We start from the raw sequence: 25,920 nt of genomic DNA, 5'->3' as shown, positions 1-25,920 counted from the left end.
CACATGGGAAATGCTGTCTCCATATTTTATATACTTAGAGTTCTGCACACAGTATATGCTTTTGTCGTTTTCCGGAATAGGAATTTTAGGATGTAACAAAAAAAACTGTTCAGTCAAAATATATTTATATACATTTGTATAATGCTTTTACGATACTAATTGTTCTAATGCTTAACAGAAAAAAAGGTAAGGTTTGGGAACCAAAACCTGCATAACCTTTTTTGTGTGGATTTTCCAAGTGAAAAGAAGTTTGAACTAATAAACAAATTAATTTAACAAATTAAGCTTGACATTTATCCAAAACAGTTTTATGAAGTATTTATTTACTGAATTTAACAGATTGAAAAATAAAACTGTAAAAGCAGGATATGCAAAAACACCCTTCCAGTTGATTTCAAGGTTAGATCCACATTTGGGTAAATCTCTAACACGCAATTCATATTTTGATTCAGCAAGGGTGCATTAAATTGACCAAAAGTTATTTATATAAATATCAAATAAATCTAAACTTTATATTCACCAAAGAATCCTGAAAAAATATATATTTTTTATTTTACAATATTTTTGTTTTTACTGTATTTTTGATCAAATAAATGCAGTCTTGGTGAGCCTAAGAGACTTCTTTCAGCATCAGACCCCAAACATACTTAAATAAATAAAATCAGCCTACACTCCAGGTAATGTATTAATCCCTGCGTTTGAATATTTGGTAAAATATTAAACCATTGTGAATATTTACATTTAGGGTGAAATGTTTCATAGTGATGCATTTTGTTTTTATTTATCTTGTGCTAAAATGTTGTGCTTATGGGAAATTTGTAAATGTTAGGAATAGCTTTACATTCAAATTGACTTTATCTTTGTCCTCATGTATTTTGTCTTCTATTGTGTTGTCATGTATTTCTCTGAATGCATGTGTGCATGTGCAGATGGAGCGTCTGCAGGTGGAGAATGCAGCAGAGTGGGGTCGTCGGGAGCGGCTGGAGACGGAAAAGCTGGCTCTGGAGAGGGAAAACAAAAAGCTGCGCACCCAGATGGAGGACCTGGAGGAGCAGCTGGCACGCAAGCGCAGGCAGGCCGCCAGCGCCCTCGACACTGACCTCAAGACCATCCAGTGTGAGCTGTTTGAGAGGAACAAGGTGAGTGAAGGAGAGCGCAGTAACCTCACAAATAATCACAAACCTATATAAGTAAGCATTTCTCAGCATCTCAGCATCAGCTCAGATTCTACTATACAGCATATGAGAGATGGATGAGGTGTGGTGGCAGTTCGCAAAGTATCTGAGCCTCTTCCTGCAATAAATCCAGGCAGTGTCACTGACGTAAAGAGGCCATATCCATCAGAAACGGTGCTGAGAGGCGTGCGCCCTGTTCTGCAAGACAGTGGATGTGCGCAATAGCTGCCACACAGTTTTGATGGACGTCTTATGTTGTATATTGGCTGTGCTGAGAAAGTTGTTCAGTGTGTGAGTGTGTGTGTTTGTAAGATGCTGGTGAGGCTCTATTAAAGTAGTGTGTCAGGAAATCCAGACACTTATGGCCAGAGCCCTTATGAGCGACCATTAGCACAGCCAGAGATTTATGAAGTGATCCAAAGCTCCCCTCATATATACGCCGTAAATCACTCGCTCACCTGCTCTTACGCTTCTGCTTAGAAAGTCGGAAAGATTTAAAGAGAGCGGTGATGAGGGAAAGATGAATATGAGCAGAGTGAGTTGTTTTAGTGGCCAGAGGTATGCTGAAAGGAAATGAACTGGGTGAAAGGGGTTAAAAGTGAGCGTAGCTTGTCAATTAATCCAGTAACAAGGGAATAGGGATATTGCGCCAGGAAATGGACATGTAATCCCTGCATGCGAGGCTCAATGTGTTGGCTTATTTGTTAAATGCACAACATATGGCCATGTGAGAATGGTGTTACGCGTGCGTGTGTGTGTGTGTGTGTGCGTGCGCGTGTGTCCACATGCTGTTGCACATTCCCACACGAGTGATGTCCTGATAGTGGCCGGCGGCCTGCAGTCTGGGAGAGAAACACGGAGAGATTGATGAGCTTGCTCAGGAGCTGTTGAAGCAAATGGATCGATGAGGACAGGAGCGGAGAAACAGGCCACGGCGCACTGAGGACGATGCACCATCACTGACAAAAAGAACAAAGTGTGATTGATACTGAAATCATATTCCGCTCCAGCCGCTTTCTCACTTTCTCCCGCGTTTCCTTCGGCTCTCACCCGTAGATTGATGTATGCTGTCATATTTGCTGTTAAACCCAGTATGTGCAGAATATTGGGAATGGGATTCAGTGGCTACTTCCTGTGTGTGTGATTTTCTGGTGTTTGCCATCCCTACAAGAAATGAAATATTGATTTGATCACTCATTAGTAGCGTCTTTGTACTCGGGGCAGGGCTCCCAGAGTCGTGGAGAACTAGGAAATGTCAGACATTTTAATTGAGATTTGTAGGAGTGGGAAAGTTATACAAGTTAATGAAATCTTGGAAATATCTATAGTGAATATATTTATATAGTGTGTTTGTGTGCGACTTGACTTTTACATTTACAGTAGGGGTGCTCCGATCAGGATTTTTGGGGCCGATCACCGATTACTGGAAGCTGTATCACCCGATACCGATACATATAAATGCATTTCTTTAGAATTTTCTATTTATCAAAGAATCCTGAAAAAATGTATCAGGGTTTCCACAAAAAACACTGTTCACTTAAGCTTCACTGTTTTTAACACTGATAATAATGAGAAATGTCTCTTGAGCACCAAATCAGCATATTAGAATGATTTCTGAAGGATCATGTGACACTGAAGACTGGAGTAATAATCCTGAAAATTCACAGGAATAAATTTGTTTTTATATAAATATAAATTAAAATGGGAAACCGTTTTTTTTTTTAGTAATAATATTTCAAAGTATTACTGTTTTTACTGAATCATAATCAAATAAATGCAGCCTTGGTGAACATAAGAGACTTCTCATATAAAACCCTTTAGCCCTGTCATTCATCTCAGCCTGTCTAAAAATCACAGAGATTTCCTATTAGCATGCAAATTATTATTTTATTCTTCTTAAGAAGGAAATGTAAAAATGTAAAGTGTAATTGAATATCCCTGCTTTAAGGCCTGGATCACGGCCCTTTGTAACATGCTGTCTGGTGCCCATCTGGAAGGCTACACGCTGATTCGAAAGGGATTCATCAGGTTGGCCGAGGCTCAGTCAGAATTCAGTCTGACTGAGACAGCGGTGCGTGTACAAGCACACAGCTGCAGGTCGGCACATCACACATACACACACACACACACACACACACACACACACACACACACACACACACACACACACATCAAAAAGGCTCCAGGTGAATCGTGCAGGTGGAGATTCTGCTATTGGTTCTGCTGTTGTCTCTCTTTGTTTTTATGTGTGCGTTTGTTTTGATCAGGGACTGGTTTTGTTTGGGACCGTGACCTCTTACAAACTTCAAAGCATGTTTGTGTGGGGCTAATACATGATGACGCTTGTGTTTCAACAAACACGAATAAAATGATTAGGCCTCTATCCAGATGGAGGAACATTGGCAAACATTGGCTGTACAGTTTTTTTTATTCCTAAAGGGTTTGTTGAGTCTAGAGTAGACAAGCTTTGAACTGGAGTTAAAGTCTGTCTCTTTGCTCCCGGATCAAAGAGAAGTTTGTCTTTCTGGAGGTCATTTTAATACCATACTTTTTCAATCTCGCTCACTCATTTTTTTTGTTCATTTCTCTCTCTACAGATCATTTACATTTCTAGTCAAATGTTTTACCAAACATATTGCAATTGAATTTATTTATGTTATAAAATGCAGAATGTTATAAAATAGTAATATAGTCAACAGTAAAGTCATATTCCATACAGTTGTGAGTATAACATTTAGAAGTATGGGAGAAATGGAGATTTTTGAGAAATTGTTTATTAAAAAGTTATCGTTATTAAAAGGTTCTATACAGAAAGTTATATAATTTTTGTAATTATTATATAAAAATATTTAGGCACAGTTAACATTTACATATTTATTTGAATGATTAAATTAGTTTTTATATTCAGATTTTTTAAAGCTCTTTGACCTGCACTATACGCATAAGTATATAAATAATTTTTATATTATTATTATTTTAACTATAGAATAACACAAATAGAAGTATAGAAATTGTCTCGTGAAATAAATAATTGGTTACATTGTAAACTGTTTAAATCAATTGAAAAGTTTTAAACCGTAATACATGTTATTATAATATATCATTATTTTATAATCACCGATATATAATATATGTTTTAAAAAAAGACACAATTTACATTGTCTACAAAATGTATTTCAAGCAGTTAAGCAAAATAATTTAAGTGTAAAGATTTTGAGGATCGTGGAAAACAAATGTCCTGTCTCGAATTTTCTCCATATACAGATGTGTTCTTCACGTTCTGTTCAGCAGCCTGCCTCTCCTTAAACTCCTTCAACATCTGGCCAGCCACTTGCTCCTCCACACAGGTGTTTATGCCTCCTGCTCTGATTGTGCAGAGAGCGAGTTCATTCACCAATCACAATGATTAATGAGCCTATATTGGCTGCTCATCTGCTGTTGTTGCTCCTACTTTCTGATGGAAATGCGGTAAACAGTATCGACGGCCAATGTGGGAGCCCATGTGCTCTGATTTGCATCTCGTGTGTGTGTGTGTGTGTGGGTGGTGTGTGTGTAAATGAGCTTCTCTAGTGTGCTACATCTGGAGTAAGCCAGTGTGAAATGAATTGTCTTGCCTTTCGGTTTCTGGGCTGCTTCTCCAGAGGTTTTCCATTTGGGCCTGCTGTGTTTTTCTCATAGGGGTCGCCCTTAACTTATTGAGGTGTCTCATGCACATTTTTCTCTCCTTCTTTTTTATTTTTCATCCATCACCATTTGCCAACACTCATTCCTCTAACTTTGTCCTCAGAAATGTTTATGATTATTCCATTTTTATGCAATGCAGGAGCTTAAATGTGAAGGGTGTAATTTTTTCACCAGTAGCTACAAAAAAAGCTTCCCAGTCCAAACTCATGACTTTGTTAAGTCCGAAATTTACATGTCAGACCGCTCAACCAAACAGAAAAAATGTTTTGATAGCACAGAAGAGATATACTTTAATACTTTAAAATACTTTAAACCTTTAAACTGCATTTATCAGGAGCAAATTAGATATTGACAATGAAAATCTACACACACATTCGTGGTTTAGATTAATAAACTGAAGTCAATGTTATTTTAATATTAGTATATATATATATATATATATATATATATATATATATATATAAATAATAATTATTATTATTACTATATTTTAATAATAACAACACTGATCATGGATAGTTCACAAAAAATGAAAATTGTCCTCATTTACTCTCAATCTTCCAAATCTGCATGACGTTCTTTCTTCTCTGGAAAACAATTTTTAAAATGTTTCTATTGGCACTTTATATATATATATATATATATATATATATATATATATATATATATATATATATATATATATATATATATATATATATATATATATATATACAATGAAAGTCAATGTTGTTTTTTATTATAAAACATTTGAATCATTCTTCAGATGTCTTCTGCAGAAGAAAGAAAGTCATACAGGTTTGAATGACATATAATAGTAAAGTAAATGATGACAGATTTTTAACTTTTGGTTGAACTGTCCCTCTAATGCTGTTGTCAGTGTGCTGTGTTAGTAGACTTCCTATGTGTTGGGAGCATGACACTGTGTCCACACATTAGTCACTTCTCCCATGATCCCACGCCAGTCAGCAGAGCCCTATAAGGCCAGGTCTGAGTTTAAATGAACCCATTAGCACCTACTGCTATGGCTTATTTATGAGCCACTGAGGCTAATGTCCCAGTTAGCCGGCACTGACAACATGCCATTACTGCTGATCTACAGCCCACTGTCTAACCCAAACGGGACAAACGACAAGGTGTACGTATCTATGTGCGGAATGTGCTGTTGAAAATGAAATCCAAGGATCTGAACTCAAGGGAAATCTTCTTCCAGATTTGCATATTTGAAGATTCAGAACATTTTAAATTAAGATGTATAAGCCTAGACATTGACATGTAAGGGTTGAGCAGCTCTGATACCGATGTCTGGGTTCTTTCTTTTTTTTTTGATCGAGAGAGCTCTCGGTCAGCAAAAAAAGCCTTCTCTCAGGGCCAATAGGAGGGAAAAGTGGGGGAGGTGAAATGAAGGTTAAACAGAAGTCCTTCTGCAAAAAGGAGTGAGAGAGAATGATGAGGATGACGATATGAGGATAATGTGCTGAAAAAGAGTGCAGTGTTCATCTCACTTACAATAGAGAGATTGTGAAAGGGGGGAAGAAATGGACGGCTGGACAATACAATCACAGAGGACAATGGATCCGCACTGTGAAATTGCATGGAGGTAATGAAGGTGAGACAGAGAGGATGAATGGAAGAGGTGACAGGAGAGTGAGAGAGACAGAAGGGAAGCAAAGGAAAAAGTAATTGGAACTTCAGGATTGAATAAGGAAAGTGAGAAGGGCTAGAGCAGGTGAAATAGTCTGGCTTTAATCTGATCTCGGGGTTAATGGTCATGTGATGTTTCGATGGGTGCTATGTAGTCCGGACGAGGCCTCATGAACCCCTAAAGCAGTGAACAAACACTAGCACGGCTCTGCAGCACAAGCCCAGGGTCATGGTGTGTCTATCTTGTGGCATTTCAATGAAGCTTTGTTTAACTGTGCTTAAATGCTATTCTAAATTCATGACTTTAGTTGAATCTGATAAGCAATAGGGTGAAATGCCACATCTATACTATGTGAGCAGGGTCCAGAAAAAAACCCATGAGCTTGTCATTGCTAGTACCATCCTCTAATGTTAGAGCTACAGCAACGCTGCAGGAATATGTTTTCCTTATGGCATCAACATTTTTGAAGTATGGTAATATATTTAATAAATATATACATTTAAATAAAATAAAAAAATATTAAAATTTGAATAATTTAATTATTTCTTTGCACAATTGTGACGAACAGCACGGTTCATTGTGTAGTGGTTGGATTATTTAGCAGGTCCTGGGTTTGCTTTACTTAGCAAGTGTTAATTTTGGACCCTGTCTGGGAGGATGCATGTTAAAACCACAAGGTGAACACCAATTTAGATTCAGGCTGTGTAGATTTGCCCACAAAGCACCATTCATTTGAACGGCACAGCAAATTCTATTTGTAGACGGCACATCTATTTTCCTGGCCAGTTGGACTGCATGTTGCTTGGTCTCAGGTCAGGGCCACTAAGAGAACACAGACACGGTTTGATCATAGCTCCTGGCCCACTGTTTTTTGCGCACTATAAAACTGGAGTGAGTGAATCATCCTTTCAGTCTGTCTAGAGAAATAGTGTTAGGAAGGCACAAACTGGCTGAGAAACCATTATGGCTCTAGCAGCTCCTACATCGCCCCCATTTTCCCATCGACTGAGGCGTCCCTCCCCCAGACTGTGCTCTCTCTTAGCTGTCTTATTAGACTTGATCTAATCCTCCGCTGTAATGATAGCTGTAAGGCAGGGTCAGGGGTTTGTGCTGGATTCCAGCTGCACTTGAAGTTAAAGAAACATGTAACAGAGGTGTAGTGTTTATGTTCATTACAAGATGCTTTCTTATGTAAAGCAAACTGATGGAGGCATTTCCCTGGAGCAGCACTTGAGGACACCGTAGTAAGTGAATCTTCAGATCATGGATCACCACTTTGTGGATTCCAATTCACAACCTTCTTTTACCTGTCCAGACCGTGCCCCCCTTAAATCTATGGGTAACACTCTTCAATGAGGATCCATTTGTTAATTAACATTAACTAACAATGAGCAATACATTTGTTAACAGTATTTATTAATCTTTGTTAAATATAGTTGATTAAAGAAATGCAACTAATCATAGTTTTTTCATGTTAGCTCAGGTCCATTAATTAATATTAACACATACAACATTGCATTTAAATAAAGTATTCGTAATTGCTGACATTAACATTATCTAAGATTACTAGATGTTTAAAGTATTTTTCATTGTTAGTTCTAATGTAGAAGCTAATGTAGTTAACTAATAAAAAAAAACCTTATTGTAAAGTGTTACCAATCTATGTAACTTTGATATTTGTTATTATTATTATAGATCGTTAAAATTGTTATTTTCATATATAATCATATTTATAATACAAATATAATTGTTCTAGTTTATATTACATTAAAATGATTATATAATCATTTATATGACATTTGTTTATGTTTCAATAAAAATAATAATAAATGATATAATTATATATTGTATTTTATATTAAAATTAATTGTATGTATATTTTCCCCATCCCTCTCAGGCCATTTATATGTTTTATGAATTTTTAAATAAACAACTAGACTTTTTTCGTTGTTTTTCAGACTGGAGAATGTTAATGAACGTTCTAGAGTAAATTAGCAGGCAATTGACCATTTTACCTGCAGACTTCATGATATTACATATAAGAATGCATATTTAGCTTCATCATTTCTTCTGAGCATTACATATTCTCTGCCATCATGGCTGGGTTGTATAACTAGATATGTGGGTGTGAGGCATCTTTATGTCAATATACTATATGCACACACCAGGAGTGGAGTTTGCTTTTCTTTCTTATCTTGGCTCTTGGCAGCGAGTGAGAAAGCCGGGTTAGCTGTAAGCTCCAGAAATTATATAAAACCTACTTTATGTCATAGAGCTGCAAAGAAGAAATAAGTGCAAAGTGAACCGAAATAATTTGACTGATTTATTTAGCTAAAATTCACTAATATTATATATTCCAAACTAAAGCCTTTGCTTTTATAGCTGGCTTTGCATGGGCGGCATCCATTGGAGCCACTCGATGCACAGCATTAGGTGAGCACGTCAAAAAGCTCTCGTCTCCCTGCTCTCGATGCGGCTGCATGAAAGGCAAAATGAAAAGGAAATAGAATATTCTAAGACTGCATTGGTGTATTTCAGATCTTTTAGAGTGGAAGTGAGCGACAGGAAGAGGTGATTGTGTCTTGCGTGGCAAGGTGTGTGTTCTGAGTGCAGTGGGCCACATGTTTAAGCACATTTCAGGATCTGAAAGCCAGTGAGGGGGTTTAGCCAGTGTTAAAGCCATTTAACAGCTTTCCCCATGCGGCTGTACAATCTCACCCTGCCTTCGTTTGCTCTGTGCGTATGTGTCTGTTTGCATTCATCTTTATATCATTATACTCTGGATTTTTTTGTCTTCACATTCTCTTGTTGTATTCCCGTGTGTAGAACCGTATGTGTAAATCTGTGTGTGTTGATCAAGTGTCTCTTCCCGTATCCCAGGTTTCCATTTCTCACTTTCCATTTCCTTCTGCTGCAGTAAATTTCTGTAGCATCATAGATCATTCATCATGACGTGGCATGTTTTATTCATCCAGCCCTATTTTTTCCTTCCACTTTCTTTCAGTATCAAAACACTCACCAAAGATGGCTAGGCCCAAATTACCCCAGATGAAAAATTTAACTTCTAAGTGGAGAAGGCTGTTAAATCACAGGCTCCTTTTTTTAATATGATGTCATTTGTAATTTTACCTTCCTCCCACTTAACATGTATTTTTCATCTTCTCAGATGGTTTCTGCCATATGCCTCTCATGCTAATCTCTATCTTTTCTTTGAAGTTTTCTACTTTCACATACAATATTTCACTGTTTTGCATGACCTCTCTTTTTTTTTAACCTATCTGTCATTTCACAAAACATGTTGTAAGCTAGATGAGTGACATTGATATTGTTATTTCTTTCAGGTGTAGGACTTTGATGTCTGATGGAATGGACAGTTTTTTGCTTATGTTACATAAGATAGAAACATATTTTCATAAGTGAAATGAATATCAATACTTACACAGGGTGGCAGGTTTGCTTTCTGTTCAAATCTAGTTTACACAGCACCATATTTCAAAACGGCCTCTTGCAAAACCTCACAAAATACATTGTGACAAGTTCACAAAACAATCTGCAAACTGCTAAGATCTGACTGACATGATCGGGGACAATATGTAAAACAAAAATATGTTTCCCGATCACCCTATCTCTCTCCAGTCACTCTTCACTGTCCTTTCTGAATGAGTATAAAGGTAACAGGTTAAAAAATATAGTAAAAAAACATATTTACACAGTATTTAAACGTCTCCATCAAATGTCAAACGTCTGGCATATGTGTGTAGTACTGTGCAAAAGTCTTAGTATTTTCATTTTAAAAAATGGTTTTAAGCTAGTTATATATATATATATTGTGTCAGTATAGGAAATATCAATTTACATTTACAAACATTCCTTTTGCCATTAGCTGTAATAATCCTGTGAGATTTCTGTACAAGGAATCTGACAACAGCTGGTATGATCTACACAGATCTGATCTCACCATCATTGAATCTGTCTGTGAAGAAACTGAAAAAACTGAGACAGACTAAATCCAGAAGAACTGTGGCAACACTTCCAAGACGCTTGAAGAAACCTATATACTTGCAAAGCTACAGTACTGTGAAACGTGTTGGGCATTTTGGGTAGTACTGTGAGGATCCTTTCAAAAATAATGTCATAAATAAAATAAAAAAATTAATTAACAGACAAACAGATGATGGTGAGATCAGATCTCTGTATGGATCATACCAGCTGTTGCTCCTTATGCATACAAGAATCTCACTGGATGATTACAGTTAATGGCAAAAGGAATGTTTGGAAATGTAAACTTTCCTACTGACACAATAGAGCAAAATATATAAATTACTGGCTTTTTTATGAAAATAAGAACGTGCCTAAGACTTTTGCACTGTACTGTATATAAAATGAATATATATATGTATGTATTTTGTAAGTATTTATCCTGTTTACAGAGATTTGTAACTAAACAAGATGTTCTAGTAAATTATACTAGAAATGTACATTTTATGACAATGTATTTAGATTTGACTAATATCAGTTTAATGTTTACTGACTTAAAATGTATTATTTATTTTGATAAAAAAATATATTTTATATATATATATATAAATGTGTCTGAATATATATATATATATATATATATATATATATATATATATATATATATATATATATATATATATATATATGTGTGTGTATATGTTATTACATTTTAAATATACATTTATATATTTTTTTATTTTGAGCATAGTGTATATGGTGTAGTTATTGTATACAGTCTTCTATTTATCTTCTGTTTGTTGTTGTTATCCAATAAAGTTTGCTGTCATTTTTGTGTCAATATGGCTGTACTGTGTGAACTATTTTTTGACTATATTTTTGAGCCTTGATGACAGTGAAGAGTGACTGAAGAGAGATATGGTGTTATTGGGAAAGACCACGGATCACATTTGACTATTTTACTGTCTTGTCCAAAGAGGTGGTTTTTGCACAAAAACACACACGGACTTGGCTAGTTTTGCAGCAAAAGAAAAAAATGTTTTGTCAAATACCAATGAATTGACTAAAGAGACTTTTTTTTTAATAAGGCATTTCAATAACTGACTAATAACCTTTACATTGCCATTAAAGTAAAATTACTGAACCTAAACATATAAGACTGATAAAAAATGCCCATATGTATGTTACATCACTTGAAATAATCATTGACAGTTTTTAAATACATTTGATTTGTCTTGAACACTTTTGATCACACCAGACACACGCAAAACACCCCGGCAGGTCATATTGAGCGATGTGCTCCACATACAGAGCAGTGTGATTTGCTCTGAGGTTAACTATGCTGTGGCTCTCTCAGTAAAAACACAAGTAGATCTTGTCCTCCTTTCCAGTGACCCAGAAATCAATAGAACACAGCGGCCTGGGATTCTCATTCTGCCGTGTGTGTGTGTGTGTGTGTGTGTGTGTGTCTTTTTTTAACTGTTACTATCTTTTAAGGTATTTTCTTTTTAGATCTACTCTTTCATACCAGTGTGAAAAGGGTGAACCACTGATACTAAACGCGTATGAATCTCCGTATAATTGCCTACATGCTCCCGCTCTAAAACAAATAGACAGTTTGGCTGCTCATGTGATGGGGGAGGTACATTATGAATGAGATTTGTCTAGCTACTTGATTATCCTCTTAAATTATTAATGTATTCTGGTGCTTCCCTTTGGCTTCCACCCCCCTCGATCTCCCTAGACTTTCTCTTTCTTTGTTCTTCACTTTAATGGTCACTGAGGTTTGTATGAGCTGTGTGTGTAGAAATGAGAGAAGGTCGGAACACTAAGTAGATCATCCTGGGTCATTTCCCATTTCTCACTTAGAGATACTCATAAGTACTTGACTTAACTGTTGGTTTGAAGTGAGTGTGTAAGACCATATGTTGCCAATGTAATGGACAAACTTGCATTATACATGGAAGGACTTTAGACTTGTACATTTGTAGATTAATGAATTATTGATTATATTAGTTTTTTTTTTCTTCTGTTCTTTATACATGTATTTAGAAACACATGTCCTCAAACTTCTGGATATATTTCCAGCACTGATTTAAATTCTTTTATACTAGGTACCTATGCATCAGGTAATATGTGCACTTTTTTCATTCAAAGGTTTAGGGTCGGTAAGATTTTAAGCCTCATGCTCACCAAGCATTAAAAAAAGAGAAAAAAAGCAGTAATATTTTTAAATATTACAATTTGATAACCATTTTCTATTTAAATTTAAAGTTTTATTTATTCCTCTGATGGCAAAGCTAAATGTGCAGCATCATTACACTAGTCTTTAGTGTCACATGATCCTTCAGAAATCATTCAGTAAGAATATCTTACTGACCACAACCTTTTGAAAGGTGTTTCAAAAAGCATTATATTCATGCTCTCAGAATGAGAATGAAAAAATCCCTAAATGGTGAATTGGACTTCAATGTTAAAGTTGAAATGTAAAGAGATTGTTTGGTTGTTTGTTTTAATCAGATAATTTTTTTTTATTATCCATAGATAAGAAGGGGTTTCTATCATCCCGAGTGTTTTTTCCAACTGTTCCACATGCACCCTTTATTTATGTTAGTTTGTTTTGTCTTCGTTTTCCTTCGTTGGTGAATAAATGGGCTGTGGTATAGCGCTTACCAGGAACTGTCTCTCTTCAGAGGTCTTGTCTAACCTCAAGATCGACTTGGACAAATACCTGGATACAGAATACATTGTCAGTGTTAGTTTGTCTTGTCTGATTTAAATACTTGAGGCTGTGGTTTCCCGATCCTAATCAGGGCACAGCTTCTTGTGGCGGGTTTGAGTGGTTTTCAAGATGGTAGATGTAAAGAGATTCTTCCAAGGCTTTCATAATATAAAAAGTATAGTTGAACATTTCTGCATTGCTGTTTTATTTACACTGTTCCCAAAAATGGTATAAAAAGTGAGGCAGAGCAAAAGTATTCAATTGTAATAGAAAATAACACATTGTTCCTTTGAGCCATGATGGGTTACATTTGACAACTTTGTATTATTCAAACATGACAATTACTGTGTTAAACTTTTTACTCCACTGCTCTATAGTCTGCAATAGACTCCAATGGGAGCAGAATAATAATAATAAGAGAAGGAAACAAACACTATAGGGGGGCAATGCACCTTCTGTTCGCAACATAATGTTCTTTGTTGGTCGTGGGGTGTTTTATTTGGTGATTAGATATGACTTGGGCTCCCCATCACAATCCCTTGTGTTGTGATGGGAACTGAAGCACAGTGTCCTTTTTATTAATGTCTAGGAAGGTAATATGATGTCATAAAGAATCGAATGCAGCTCGAAATTCAGTATTAACTCATATAGTCAGCCTAATTGTGCACAGCTTATTAAGCAAACATGATTTATTTACTTAATTAATATGTATGTGTGCAATAAAAGTACAATTTCGGCAATGAGAACGATGCTGAGCCAAATGAAGATAAAGATGTGTTCTGGCGGCTTGCGTGTTTATTGAACCAATCAGATAAGAGTAAATCAAGAGTCGGCGAAAAGCTCATTTGATTGGCTGCATGAAGAAGGTGGACCCGCCCTCCTCTTCGCGCTTGCTCAAAACTTAATGAGTGATAGAATCGTGCCAAAACCGTAAGCACAGCTAAAAGAAAGACGCAACTGTACAAATCGGTTTATTTCGATTTCGGGAACTTTTTTTGCCTCATGTACACAAGTCATTTAGACATTTGCTACAGTTAATTTTACACAAAGGTTGATTTTACGCGATCAATCTGTTTTACAGTTCCTGACTCTGTTGTTTTCGCTTGCAAATTGCTGTTCACAGGCTTGCAGTGCTTTTGGCCATATTTGTGCGAAAAAACGTGCCAAAAGTGTAAGTGCGAAAAATGGAAGTCAGAAGAATACAGATCATATTTATTTTGCGTAAGCATTAAGCTGCAGTTTCACAATACATGCCGGTTTGAACATAAAAGGCTGAACAGTTTCTGCCATTTTAGTATGTGTCTGCAAGCTGTTAATAACGCGAGCTGTTGTAGCTCCGCCCTCTGTGCAGAGAGCAGCAGCTCATTTGCATTTAAAGGGACACACAAAACAAAGGGTTTTTTCTCACCCTCAAAAAGGGACAATTTTAACATGCTATAAAAAATGTCTGTGGTGTATTTTGAGCTAAACCTTCACATTCACACTTTGGGAACATCAGAGACTTATTTTTCATCTTGTAAAAAGGGGCATTATACCACCCCTTTAAAACTAGGCATATTGAAAATGAGCTCAGAATGGGTTTTTCTTATTTCACTGCATAAGGTTAACAGCACTTTTAGTCTTTAGCAGGGGTGTAGTAACCATTATAGAACTTGTAGAGTTTTTACAGATCATACTTCACACGCGGGCAATAATCATTATATTTATGAGCTTTGTTTTGCTTGGCTGCAGTGCAAAGAGAAAAACTCTTGCAGGCCAACAGCTTCTGAAAACCAGTGAATGTACCATCAGTAGAGTATAATAATCCCAATATAGCCAGAGCCCAGATTAATATTCATGAGCTAGGCTGATAAGGTATATAATACCCCCCTAACACACATTTTTATATTGATTCTGTGTCAAAGTATATGAAAAAGTTACTGTCACTAAGCAGTATACAGGTTGGTTATGATGATGATTGAGTTCTCAGTCTTGTATCTAGAACATGGTGTCAATGCATCTGCTCTCTTGCAGGAGTTGGCAGATTTGCGGCACGTCCACTCCAAGGTTAAAAAACAGTACCAGGAGAAGATGGCTGAGCTAGCACATGCTAACCGGCGTGTGGAACAGCATGAGACCGAAGTTAAGAAACTCAGACTGAGGGTGGAGGAGCTGAAGAAAGAGCTGGGCCAGGCTGAAGATGAGGTGAACCAAAGCACTTGCTCAAAATTAATTTCATAATTGATTGGGGTGTATTCTGTGGTTTTCTTTGTTGTTGTCCTTTTATTTAAATTGAATACAGGACTCAACAGTAAGTGTGTTTGATATGTTATGTAATGTGTTTAAACTTTACAACAAATTGATTCAGCTGTTACTTTACAAAATTATATAGAGATAAATTCATCTTTGCTAGGACAATAAACAATTATAACACAAAATTATTTTCAACCCATTTTTCCTGTCTCAAGTCATTTTCACAGTTTTGATCACCAGCCAGATAGCATTGCATTAGTGATATATTTAAATCAGCAGAATTCTCAGCAACAATTTTAAGAAAATCACAGAAAACTAAATCTTTACGTTTGCTATGATCACTGATTGTACGCTATATTGACAACACGTATGTATATATATATATATATATGATCCCTAAACGATGTATTATGCAATCGTTCAGTTGGATGAGGCTCATAATCAGACCAGAAAGCTACAGAGATCCCTGGATGAGCAAGTGGAGCAGTCAGAGAACCTACAAGTTCAGCTGGAGCACCTACAATCCAGGTAACCAGATAAATATATGCACACTCACTGACTCGGAAGTATCTCTGTTCCAGGTCAACTGTGGGATACATTTGAGAATATTGTGCTCAGTTCAGATCTCTTTTGATCAGCAATGAATACAGGATAAGCTTCTGTTACACAGCATCGTGAATAAGATGGCAGGTTTATAGGGTAAACTGTCAACGATTCCCTCGGCCGCGTTCTCTCTTTCAGTCTCTCTCTCATTATTCTGCCTGCATTCAGGCTTGCACCTACCCGCAGCCAATCCCAGGCTGGCTGGCTGTGGGTTACCGTAGTAACAGGGAGACATGAAGCAGTGTTGTGGGCTCGGGCCCCCCGCAGCTGGAGAGAACAGTGACAGGCATGTCGGCATGGTGTTTGTAGAGACTGATGAAAAGCTTCTAATGATTAAGACATTCGCAAAGCATAATTCCTCCACGTCACACCTGTGTAGATACATATGATGACATTTTTAGATTGTCATGAAAACTAAAGTCATTTATCTAAAAAATGCAGCCTTGCAGATTGGGTTCTTCACATTGGATTTGTGCACGGCTAACTTTCCTTTGTGGGTAAGAGATGTCTGTTGGATTCAGTCCAGACTGTTGAGAAAAAATAGCCGACTCTCATTTCAGGTAAAATGTCATTGTAATTTAAAGGCGATTTTTAAATTTTCTGAAAAAAATGTAAGTAGCGTATGGAGTGGTTGTTAGAGCATTGCTATGTTGTGACTGATTTGTGTCGTCGCGTACTGATCCATTTCAACAGAGCTCTCCCCCATGTCTCAGTAGCTGTGTTACCATTACCTTTTAAATTGCACACATTTAAATTGTGAATTGAAAATATGCCCAATGGAAACATACATTTCGCAAAAATATATCACAAAAAATATGTTATGCCCGCGAGGTGGTTTTTCAGGCCATTCGAAAAAGGAATATTTCACAAAACTGCAATGGAAACCGTTTTTCACATTTACAGGTCACATGGCATACGTAACAGTCGATCATTCTTTAAAGATGACACGTTATGTTTGGGGAGAAGACGAGACAAGAGTTCTTTATTAAACTCATAAAAGATAAAAGTATTACGGGAATACTGGATTCTAAACAACAAAGAAATGCCACAATTTATCAAGACCTTGAAGCAGATAGGAGGGAGAAACCTCATACAGCTGCTGCCAAGTATAAGGGACTTGGATAATATACCTACGTCTCCTTCGATTAAAAATAACGGCTAGTGCCGTGGCTGCGATACGTAAAAACCCACTAACATCCGTTGCCATTATTTTTGGAATGACTTCTTGCAAAAGGTAAAAAAATATGTTTTAGTCGCATAGCTTCGTTAATGGAAACGCGTCATTTCGCAATTGTTTTTTATCGACATTTAGAAAATATCGCAAATGTTTTGTGCAAATCTGATATGGAAACCAGACTAGTGATATTTTTGTCCCTTCTTTTGACTGGGAAAATCCTAAGTTTGAGGTTTCATGCATGTCTACAGTTTGGAACAAATCCTGTCCCTTAATGGTTTCATTGAACACGTTTAAGTTAATGAAAGCTTTCATTGTACTTTCAAGGAATAATTTTTTGAAAAAGCAAATGCACTTTCATTGCTAAATGATTTAATAAAAAAGCATGTTTACATAGACTTTAACTTGAGGTGCCACATTTATTTATATACAGTGTGTATATATATATATAAAAACGAAAGGATTGTAATGTCCGCAACACTGCTACTAACTCCCATATTTAATAAAATTGCAACGTTTCGACCCTACTGGGTCTTCTTCAGGCAAATGATAAACCACATGTGATACAGAGATATATAGGCCTTACAATCAACTGACCCACCCTGTGATTACAATTAGCTTGATTGGGTCTGAACAAGCCTAATAACCCCACTAATTACTTAATTAAGAGAACACTTACATGGAAACAACAAGCAACATACACAGGAAACAATTCCATATATATATATACACAAGTTAACCCCAATATAATTTTATGAAGAAAAAAAGAAAAAAAGAAAAAAACCCACATATACATATAACTTACTTGAATGTAGTCAAAAACAGTTAATTACCTACAAAAAAGCTGTGCATACTCACATATACATATGTATTTAAACCCACAATCATATACTGTACATACATAAATACAGGCTACATCAATAATAAATAATAAATCTGGATAATAAATCCAAAAAGTTTCCCGTTGGAGAAGCCTGTTACCATGATCATCATGGTAACAGGCTTCTCCAACGGGAAACTTTTTGGATTTATTATTTAAATACAATGTCTCCTTATGGTCTTAATGAAGATTTTGACATAAAGCCATTCTTATAATGAGTGGACAGTTGTATTGATGTAGCCTGTATTTATGTATGTATATGATTGTGGGTTTAAATACATATGTATATGTGAGTATGCACAGCTTTTTTGTAGGTAATTAACTGTTTTTGACTACATTCAAGTAAGTTATATGTATATGTGGGTTTTTTTCTTTTTTTCTTTTTTTCTTCATAAAATTATATTGGGGTTAACTTGTGTATATATATATATGGAATTGTTTCCTGTGTATGTTGCTTGTTGTTTCCATGTAAGTGTTCTCTTAATTAAGTAATTAGTGGGGTTATTAGGCTTGTTCAGACCCAATCAAGCTAATTGTAATCACAGGGTGGGTCAGTTGATTGTAAGGCCTATATATCTCTGTATCACATGTGGTTTATCATTTGCCTGAAGAAGACCCAGTAGGGTCGAAACGTTGCAATTTTATTAAATATGGGAGTTAGTAGCAGTGTTGCGGACATTACAATCCTTTCGTTTTAATATTCCTTTTTGTCCAGCACCTGCCAGAAGTTGGGATGTGCACACAATAACCCCTTTTTAATATATATATATATATACAAAACATATTTGAGTTTGCTCAAAAACTAAACTAAAATGCTCTATTGGGAGATAAGGTTGCTAACTAGGCTGTCAGCGAGTGCCAATCCTCAATATGAAAGAGGAGTTGTTGAAGAAAGGATGCGAGAACATTCCGACCGTCCCTCTGAGAGGTGGGCCGGGGTTTGAGGAAGAGAGGAGCAGGCCATGGGTGGATAGGGTGACAGATGGAGTTGAGCGCTTGTCCAAGTTGTCATGGAGACCGAGGATGGTCTCTAGAGGTTGATTTGGAGTAAGCGTTGTCAAGGTGACAGGAGAAGGCTGGAAATGACAGCATTAAGGAACTGATAGTGCTTCAGTCGCTGAGTTGACTTAGAGTTCATACCCATATCTAATGCCACAGGAAGTTCAGTCGCATCATTTCCCAGCTGGCTGTGACTCCGCCCACTTGATGTCCTGCAGCAAGAATACCATAAACCATAATATCTGCTGTGGGCACAGTGGACACACAGAAAAGGATCAGATCTCATGATTGAGGTTGGCTCCTCTCGCCCGCTGTCCTGCTCTCAGCGGCTGTGTCTGTCTGTTAGTCTCGCAGCATGAGACAGCAGCTCTGCTCAGCCCACCGGCAGCACCATTTGGCACCCCCACCGTGACTATTTGCTTCTTTCTTCATTGGAAAGCTGTGAACTCACTGTCTTTCATTTCTGTTTCACTCTTAGTGGCTTGTTGTTGTTCCCTCTACTCGTTTTAGTCCTATCTGCTAAGGCCCTTGCTCTAATTCTCTCTTTTTATTCATGTCTCTCTGTCTCTTCCTCTCTCTTTCTCTCTACCTAGGTCTCTACAGAGAGTAGATGTAATTGACTGTATGTGCTTCAGTCTATAATCATAAACTTTGTGTGTAAATCGATATATGAGGGCAGACAATGCTCCTAATCCCAGCAGAGAAGCCTACCAGGTCTGCATGTACACTCAGGATTGTCACATATGGCACATGCGTTGAACACTTTGTCCTCCATATATGTTGACTGTAATCCCCATGGTCTGTCTGTGGTTTAAAAACCACAACACCTTTCAAATAGCTCAGACTAAATATAGAACTTAAAGGGAGAGTTCACTCAAAAATGCTTATTCTGTTGTCATTTATTAACTCTCGTTCCAAACCTGTATGACTTTCTTTCTTCTGCAGAGCACAAAAGAAGATATTTGGACGAATATTAGTTGCCAAACAGTTTTGGTTGTATGAACGGGAGAAAAAAAACACATTTATCAAATTATCTTCTATGTTCCACAGAAGAAAGTCAGTCATACAGGTTTGGAATGACATGAGGGTATGTAAATGATGACTGAATTTTCATTTTAGGGTGAACGATCTCTATAAAATTGAAGTGTGAGGTTGCTCTCTTATGGATTTTCTTAAGACTGATATAAGAAATGATTGCATTAGATCTGGTCATTTCTGTACAAAAACATGCATGCAATGAATTTCATACGCAAAGCCATGGATATACTAACAGTATAGCAGTGCACTCCTGCAAGTAGTCTGATAGTAGACCCGATAGCTTGAAAGCTCTGAGGAATGTGCCAGAGACGGTTCTGCATGGAGGAATGAGCTACACAAAGACGGAGACATGGTGATGGGGCTTTGTGTGAGATAGATCAGATCGAGAGAGCTGATGGTGTGGATCTGTGCAGATTTAATGTGGCTCGCCAGTTGCATTCTTATCTGAGTGTACAGACATTAAAAGGCAGACACTTAAAAGCACACCTCCACTGAGTGACAGGCAACTCATCAGCTTTGTGTGGCAGAGAGAACTAGAGAAAGGGAGCGAGTTTCTCTGCGTTATGTATGGGGGAGTTGAAGAGGGGGATATATTAATAAATAAATCAAACAAAGGATAATGAAAATGTCTGTGGTGTAGAATGGGATTATCATCCACGTGACATTGGTGTCGTGATTTCACGGTTGCTTTGTCTGACTGACATGTTCTGTATTGTACATGTCTCTGTGCCAGTAGCGCTGGGGTAGAACAATTACATTGCTGCTTTCCTATTGGTCACATTGGTTTTCCATTGGTTTGGTAGTGCAGAAGTCAATTCCACACCCTAAATGATTGTGTAATGTTTTACATCAAAACAGAACAGATAATATGCCTGAGGGTCTGAGTTTATTCTTTGCCTCAATGAACAAATTGAAGAATGAAAGGCTAGCAGAGTTGCTGATCAGAACTTGAATTGTAAACGAGTAGTTGACATGAAATGTCAAGCAATGACAGCAGTCATATACAGTACGGTGCAAAAGTAGTAGGTACGGTAGTATTTTCACACAAAAAATGGTTTCAAGCCAGTTATTTACAGTATATCTTTTGCTGTAGTGTGTAAGTAGGAAATATCAGTTTACATTTACATTACATTACAAGATTGCATCATTACATAGATAAGACATTACATGAGCATATTAAAATTATTTATGAAGGATCATGTTGTTGTTACATTCAATGAAATAAACTGCATTTTAAATTATATTTTATTTTATATATACATAGATACATATATAACATTTATAAGATAAAAATTCACACAGTATTTTAGTCTCTGGTGATTTTGGTTTAAAGAACTATCTAGAACTGACAGAAAGCTACAAGAAAAAAATATCCTTTTTACATGTATTTACATTTTAAATAATTATGTCCATGTTATTTATCTGCCAGCCAAATGTTAAAATGCTAAAATATTCATGGTCTCTCAGATAAACCCTGAAGACATGAGTCACTGTGTGGGCTCAACAAGAATCAATTTTGTTTCACTATTTGTATGCGTCTCTGTATTTATGATCTCTAGTGAAAATTGTAGCCCTGTGAAGCTTTGGACTCCAAAAGCTTTTAGCCTGTGAGTGAGCCACTGTGGTCAAACTAGTGTAATGTGTAATTTAGCAATGTTTAGTGTTTCCTGACAGTAGGTCCCTCTTCTGTGGAGGATCCTGGGCCCTTATACGCCCCTGAATACACCCAGAGAAGCTTTTCATCTGTTCAGTTATTCAAACACTAACTATATAGTGAGTCATCAACTGTTCAAAGACAAGAGGGCTTTTTCTCTCTCCCTCCATTTCTTACATCAACCTCTTGTTCTTTTTCTGTATTATTTGTTGTTTTGATTGTTTTACCTTGTCTGTTTATCCCAGCAGCATGTTTCCTGACATTCCACAGGGCCAATATTTCCTTACAATTACATCAAAAACATACAAATACAGTGCCTGACAAGAATAGAGACACAAAACAGAGCGAAAAAGTCCAAAAGAAAAAAGGATGGCCATTCAAAAGAGTGTTGTCAGAATGCTGTCTGTGCTAATGACCACCTGTTTTGTGTTTGCTGTTATAATACTCTCAAATATTAAGATATCATATAAATCATCATCATAAAAAATATGATTTATTCCATTAATTTGCCCACTGGTTACTCATTCTGAGCTAATTTGCATTTGCCCATGTTTATTTTCTGATGCAGTACTGGCCTTTATTTATCTATTAGCATGTATTATTATTGTTTGCCAGTGGTTGCCATGCCAGTAATAATGGAGATAAACAGTTACTATGATTCTCAGAGCTCCTTTTTGTTGGTTAGCTTCTTGTTTCTTGTTCTTATTTTAATTGATGTAATGGAGATACCAAGAATTCTCATGACTTAAAGTTACTTACAGTGGCTAAAGCTCCATTTAAAAGTGAATGAACAACCTAATGTGAAATCAACAGTGACAAATGATGCTAGACCTTTTCTCAGACTTTCTACTGCCATTTTGAAGAGTACATTATTGATTATAATTTAAAAAAATTAACTTTTAGTGAAATGTGTTACTTAAAATGTATGCTTGTAGTTTATCTCTTTAAATGACACTTGATTATTTTTCTCATCTGATGCAGTGATTTTAAGTGTGGCTTAAGTGCCCAAATGTACTTTTTGATTCCACTGCGATTACGGATTTCTCATTCTTTTTTCTTTCCTTCTCTCGTTTGTCTTTGTGCATTTACTTGATTTACATTGTTATTTTTTATTTTTTTTTTGTGAAAGGCTAAGGCGTCAGCAGAATCCAGGCCTCTTTGGCAAGATGATGACATCAGCTTCAACGCGTTTTGGGCCTGAAGACGCAGACGGCCCCCCTAGTGACCCTGATGAAGATGAGGAAGAAGAACTGCAGCTTCAGATCCCCTAAACCGTTCACTCCACTCCAGGAAATGGACGAAAGACTCGTAGATCGTACCCAAGCATTTCACCTTCCCTTTCATTCCATCTCTCAGCTGAGTCCAGAAGAGGACACAGACTCCACAATCCCCAGCAGACAGATAAACAGCGATTTTTCAGTAGCCTGTTTTTGACAGCTTATAAAGTGTATGCCAGGGCTTTAAACGGTGTATGAATTCTCATGTTAAAAAAAATCTGCTTGTGTCTCCACCAATATATTGCTGGTTACAGTCCTAGATGGCACATAGATGATATATAAGGATACAGGTTCAAAGCTTATTAATAGACCAAACTGTTTTAACCCTATGACTTTTGAGGGTCTCATGAAGCCCATTTGATGCCTAGTGATAATGCACATGGTAAAGTAATAAGTGGACGTATGCGCTGGTACACACAGTTCAAACCTGAAAAAAAGCCCATTGTAACTTGTTCACACTTTTAAGCAGTAACCCTGGAAGGAAATTGACACAGTTCACATTCTCATCTCTTGTCTGACCTGGGATGACCTCTAAAAGCACCCATGCATCCATACAATACTTCTGCTTCATGTACTGTTTACATGCGTGTTCCCTTCCTCCTCTCTTCATTTATTTTCCCATCCTCTGCATTATAATTCTGTCTTGTCACCCTTTTCCACTATTCCCTTTTGCTCTTCCCATTCATTTTGATTTCCCATTTAATCTTTTGTCGGCCCTCCCACACACCCCCATCCCTTAACACCAGATGAACATGATGATTATGTTCCCTGTGTCTGGGGAACATTTCATTTCTGCTGTGTTGTTACTGCAAGTGCTTTGTTTTTCGGAAGTAGTCTTGCTTTAATTGTCCTAAAGTTCTTCTTGGTGACCATATAAATGTGTTTCTGTCTTTGCAGTGGAGGAGTAGTCTTGTTTTATATAGGAACTAGGGAGGGGGGACCGTGGGTAGTTTGTGAACGAGTCGGTTGGATTCTTATTAAATATATTCGAGAATAATTGCTTTCCCCTTTTGTATTAAACCTTTGAAAGGGACCAGTGCATGACGGAACATTTTAACAAATGTGCCGTTGATTTTAAACAGACTTTTAAGCAATATGATACTGTCTACATCTGCAATAGGGACCAATACTGACTCATCTTCGACTGGGACATTTGTACTGGTCATATTAAAGTATTTATCAGATGTTCGTTTTTTACCTAAGTTGCCTGTAATACAGTTTTTTTGTATTTGTTTGTGTTTGTATTTTATCTCTATAAATGTTAAGTGTATATACAGTAAATATTGACTGACAAAATCAACTCCTGCCCTATACATTTCTTTTCTCGTTTTGGAACCAGTTTCAATTGTATATACATCACAATAATGAAGCAAAAGATGATCAAAATGACTGTTGCATGATCACATGGTGGATTGCACCTTTCTATGGATGCTGTGCCTCTCTCTGACATCTTTATAATAACATCTCTTAAAACCTGTCTCGTATGCTTTGAGTACATGCGCATTGTTCACATGATAATTAATTACAATGCAGGTAATGTTATACTTTAATCATTCCTCTTTTAGACACGCTTCAGCAACCAAAGATGACCCCAGGACGGATATCTCTTTCTTTACGCGTCTCTGTATTCATTGGTTTGTAATAGGTTGCATGGCAAGATCACAGCAATGTTTTTTTGTGTGTTTTTTTTTCTGGAGAGCTTGCTTATATAGCGAAGCAGACCCCAAAAGTAATTATTTTTACTTTGCCAAATACATTTACAGATTGCAGATGCAGTTGGAAGGTCAATGTGCTTGTGCATAACATGCAATAAACTAAAGTCCCTAGAGACTTATTATTTTGTGCGTTTAAATATATGTTTAAACTGCATCAGGTTTTGTTCTGCTTCAATGGATATTTTGGCTATTACTTTGGCTTTGAGAAACTTCCCAGTCCTTTATAATAGTGATGTGCAGCTTTAGTGTTTTAGCTTCCATTGGACGCTAAAGCTGCTCTGTCTCTTAATATAGTTTTATTATCCCCTATTTTGGCCATGTTTCTTACCGTGTTAAACTTCTAAAATCTTCACTTAAGCTCATCTCGGGTATCTCGCTGTCTCCTCCACCCATGTATGTCAGATGCTGACAGAGTCTTTCTGTGTCCCTGAAGGAGAAGAGACGAGGTGTTAAACTTTTTTTGCTACCTAATGTAGTGTGTCCTCAGTTCCACCTGCACTTATGGTTAATGTAGCAAGTCATAATCTGAAGCAGGCAAAGACTAAAATAACATCCTTACTTCTTCCCGGCCCCTTTAACGACCTCCAATTATCCACATCTCAAACTTGTCGAGGTATCTGAGTGCTTCTGTAAAAGCCAAATCCAATATTGACATCTGGAGACCTCACGTATGACGGCTCAAAAGTGTGCATGCACCGAGAACACTATGGTAATATCCATATGGAGATTAACAAGGTTTCCCCACCGAGTGTCTAGAACACACTTTGCCACATTGACACCTATTATAGATTGTCAGCAGGCGGTGGAGGGAACTGTATCGAGTGTAATGAGATACAGCATGTAGTACTTTCCCTGTGTAGCTCTGCTTTTCTCCATGTATTATCTGGTCATGCTGCGTACAGTATAGATTTACTACAATTAAAAAGAGATCTTCAGTGGAATACGGCTTCTATGTGATAAAAACTGACTCTAGATTTTAACATAGCTTTTCTGAGGAAACTGAGTAGTGTTTGAAATACTGCCCCATTGCTGAGGTGTTCTGGGTGGTTGCTAGGGTGTTGCTATGTGGTTGATGTGGTATTCTGAGTGATAGTTATAGTTACTAGCTGGTTCCGTTTTGTTTGCAAGTCCCACCCCAGGTGTC

The 25,920-nt window shown here is 36.9% G+C and overlaps 1 protein-coding gene across 3 annotated transcripts in view; it reads left to right on the top strand.

Moving 5' to 3' along the window:
* Positions 1-24,893, top strand: part of ccdc102a (coiled-coil domain containing 102A) — a 159,959-nt gene extending 135,066 nt beyond the window's left edge. For 2 of the 3 annotated variants that reach the window (XM_079605019.1, XM_079605020.1), the window contains exons 6-9: positions 930-1,139; positions 15,218-15,388; positions 15,861-15,964; positions 22,914-24,371. In XM_079605019.1, the coding sequence (XP_079461145.1) occupies positions 930-1,139; positions 15,218-15,388; positions 15,861-15,964; positions 22,914-23,055 (627 nt within the window). In that variant the 3' untranslated portion in view covers positions 23,056-24,371. Of the gene's footprint in view, positions 1-929; positions 1,140-15,217; positions 15,389-15,860; positions 15,965-22,913 lie in introns of all 3 variants that reach the window. The other variant, XM_079605018.1, reaches the window with a different exon arrangement.
* The last annotated feature ends 1,027 nt before the right edge of the window (positions 24,894-25,920 follow it).

The sequence above is a fragment of the Phoxinus phoxinus genome (genome assembly GCF_949152265.1).
Source record: "Phoxinus phoxinus genome assembly, chromosome: 2".
Taxonomy (NCBI): domain Eukaryota; kingdom Metazoa; phylum Chordata; class Actinopteri; order Cypriniformes; family Leuciscidae; genus Phoxinus; species Phoxinus phoxinus.
The sequence above is the reverse complement of the archived record's forward strand: the minus strand, read 5'-3'. Positions and strand labels throughout refer to the sequence as shown.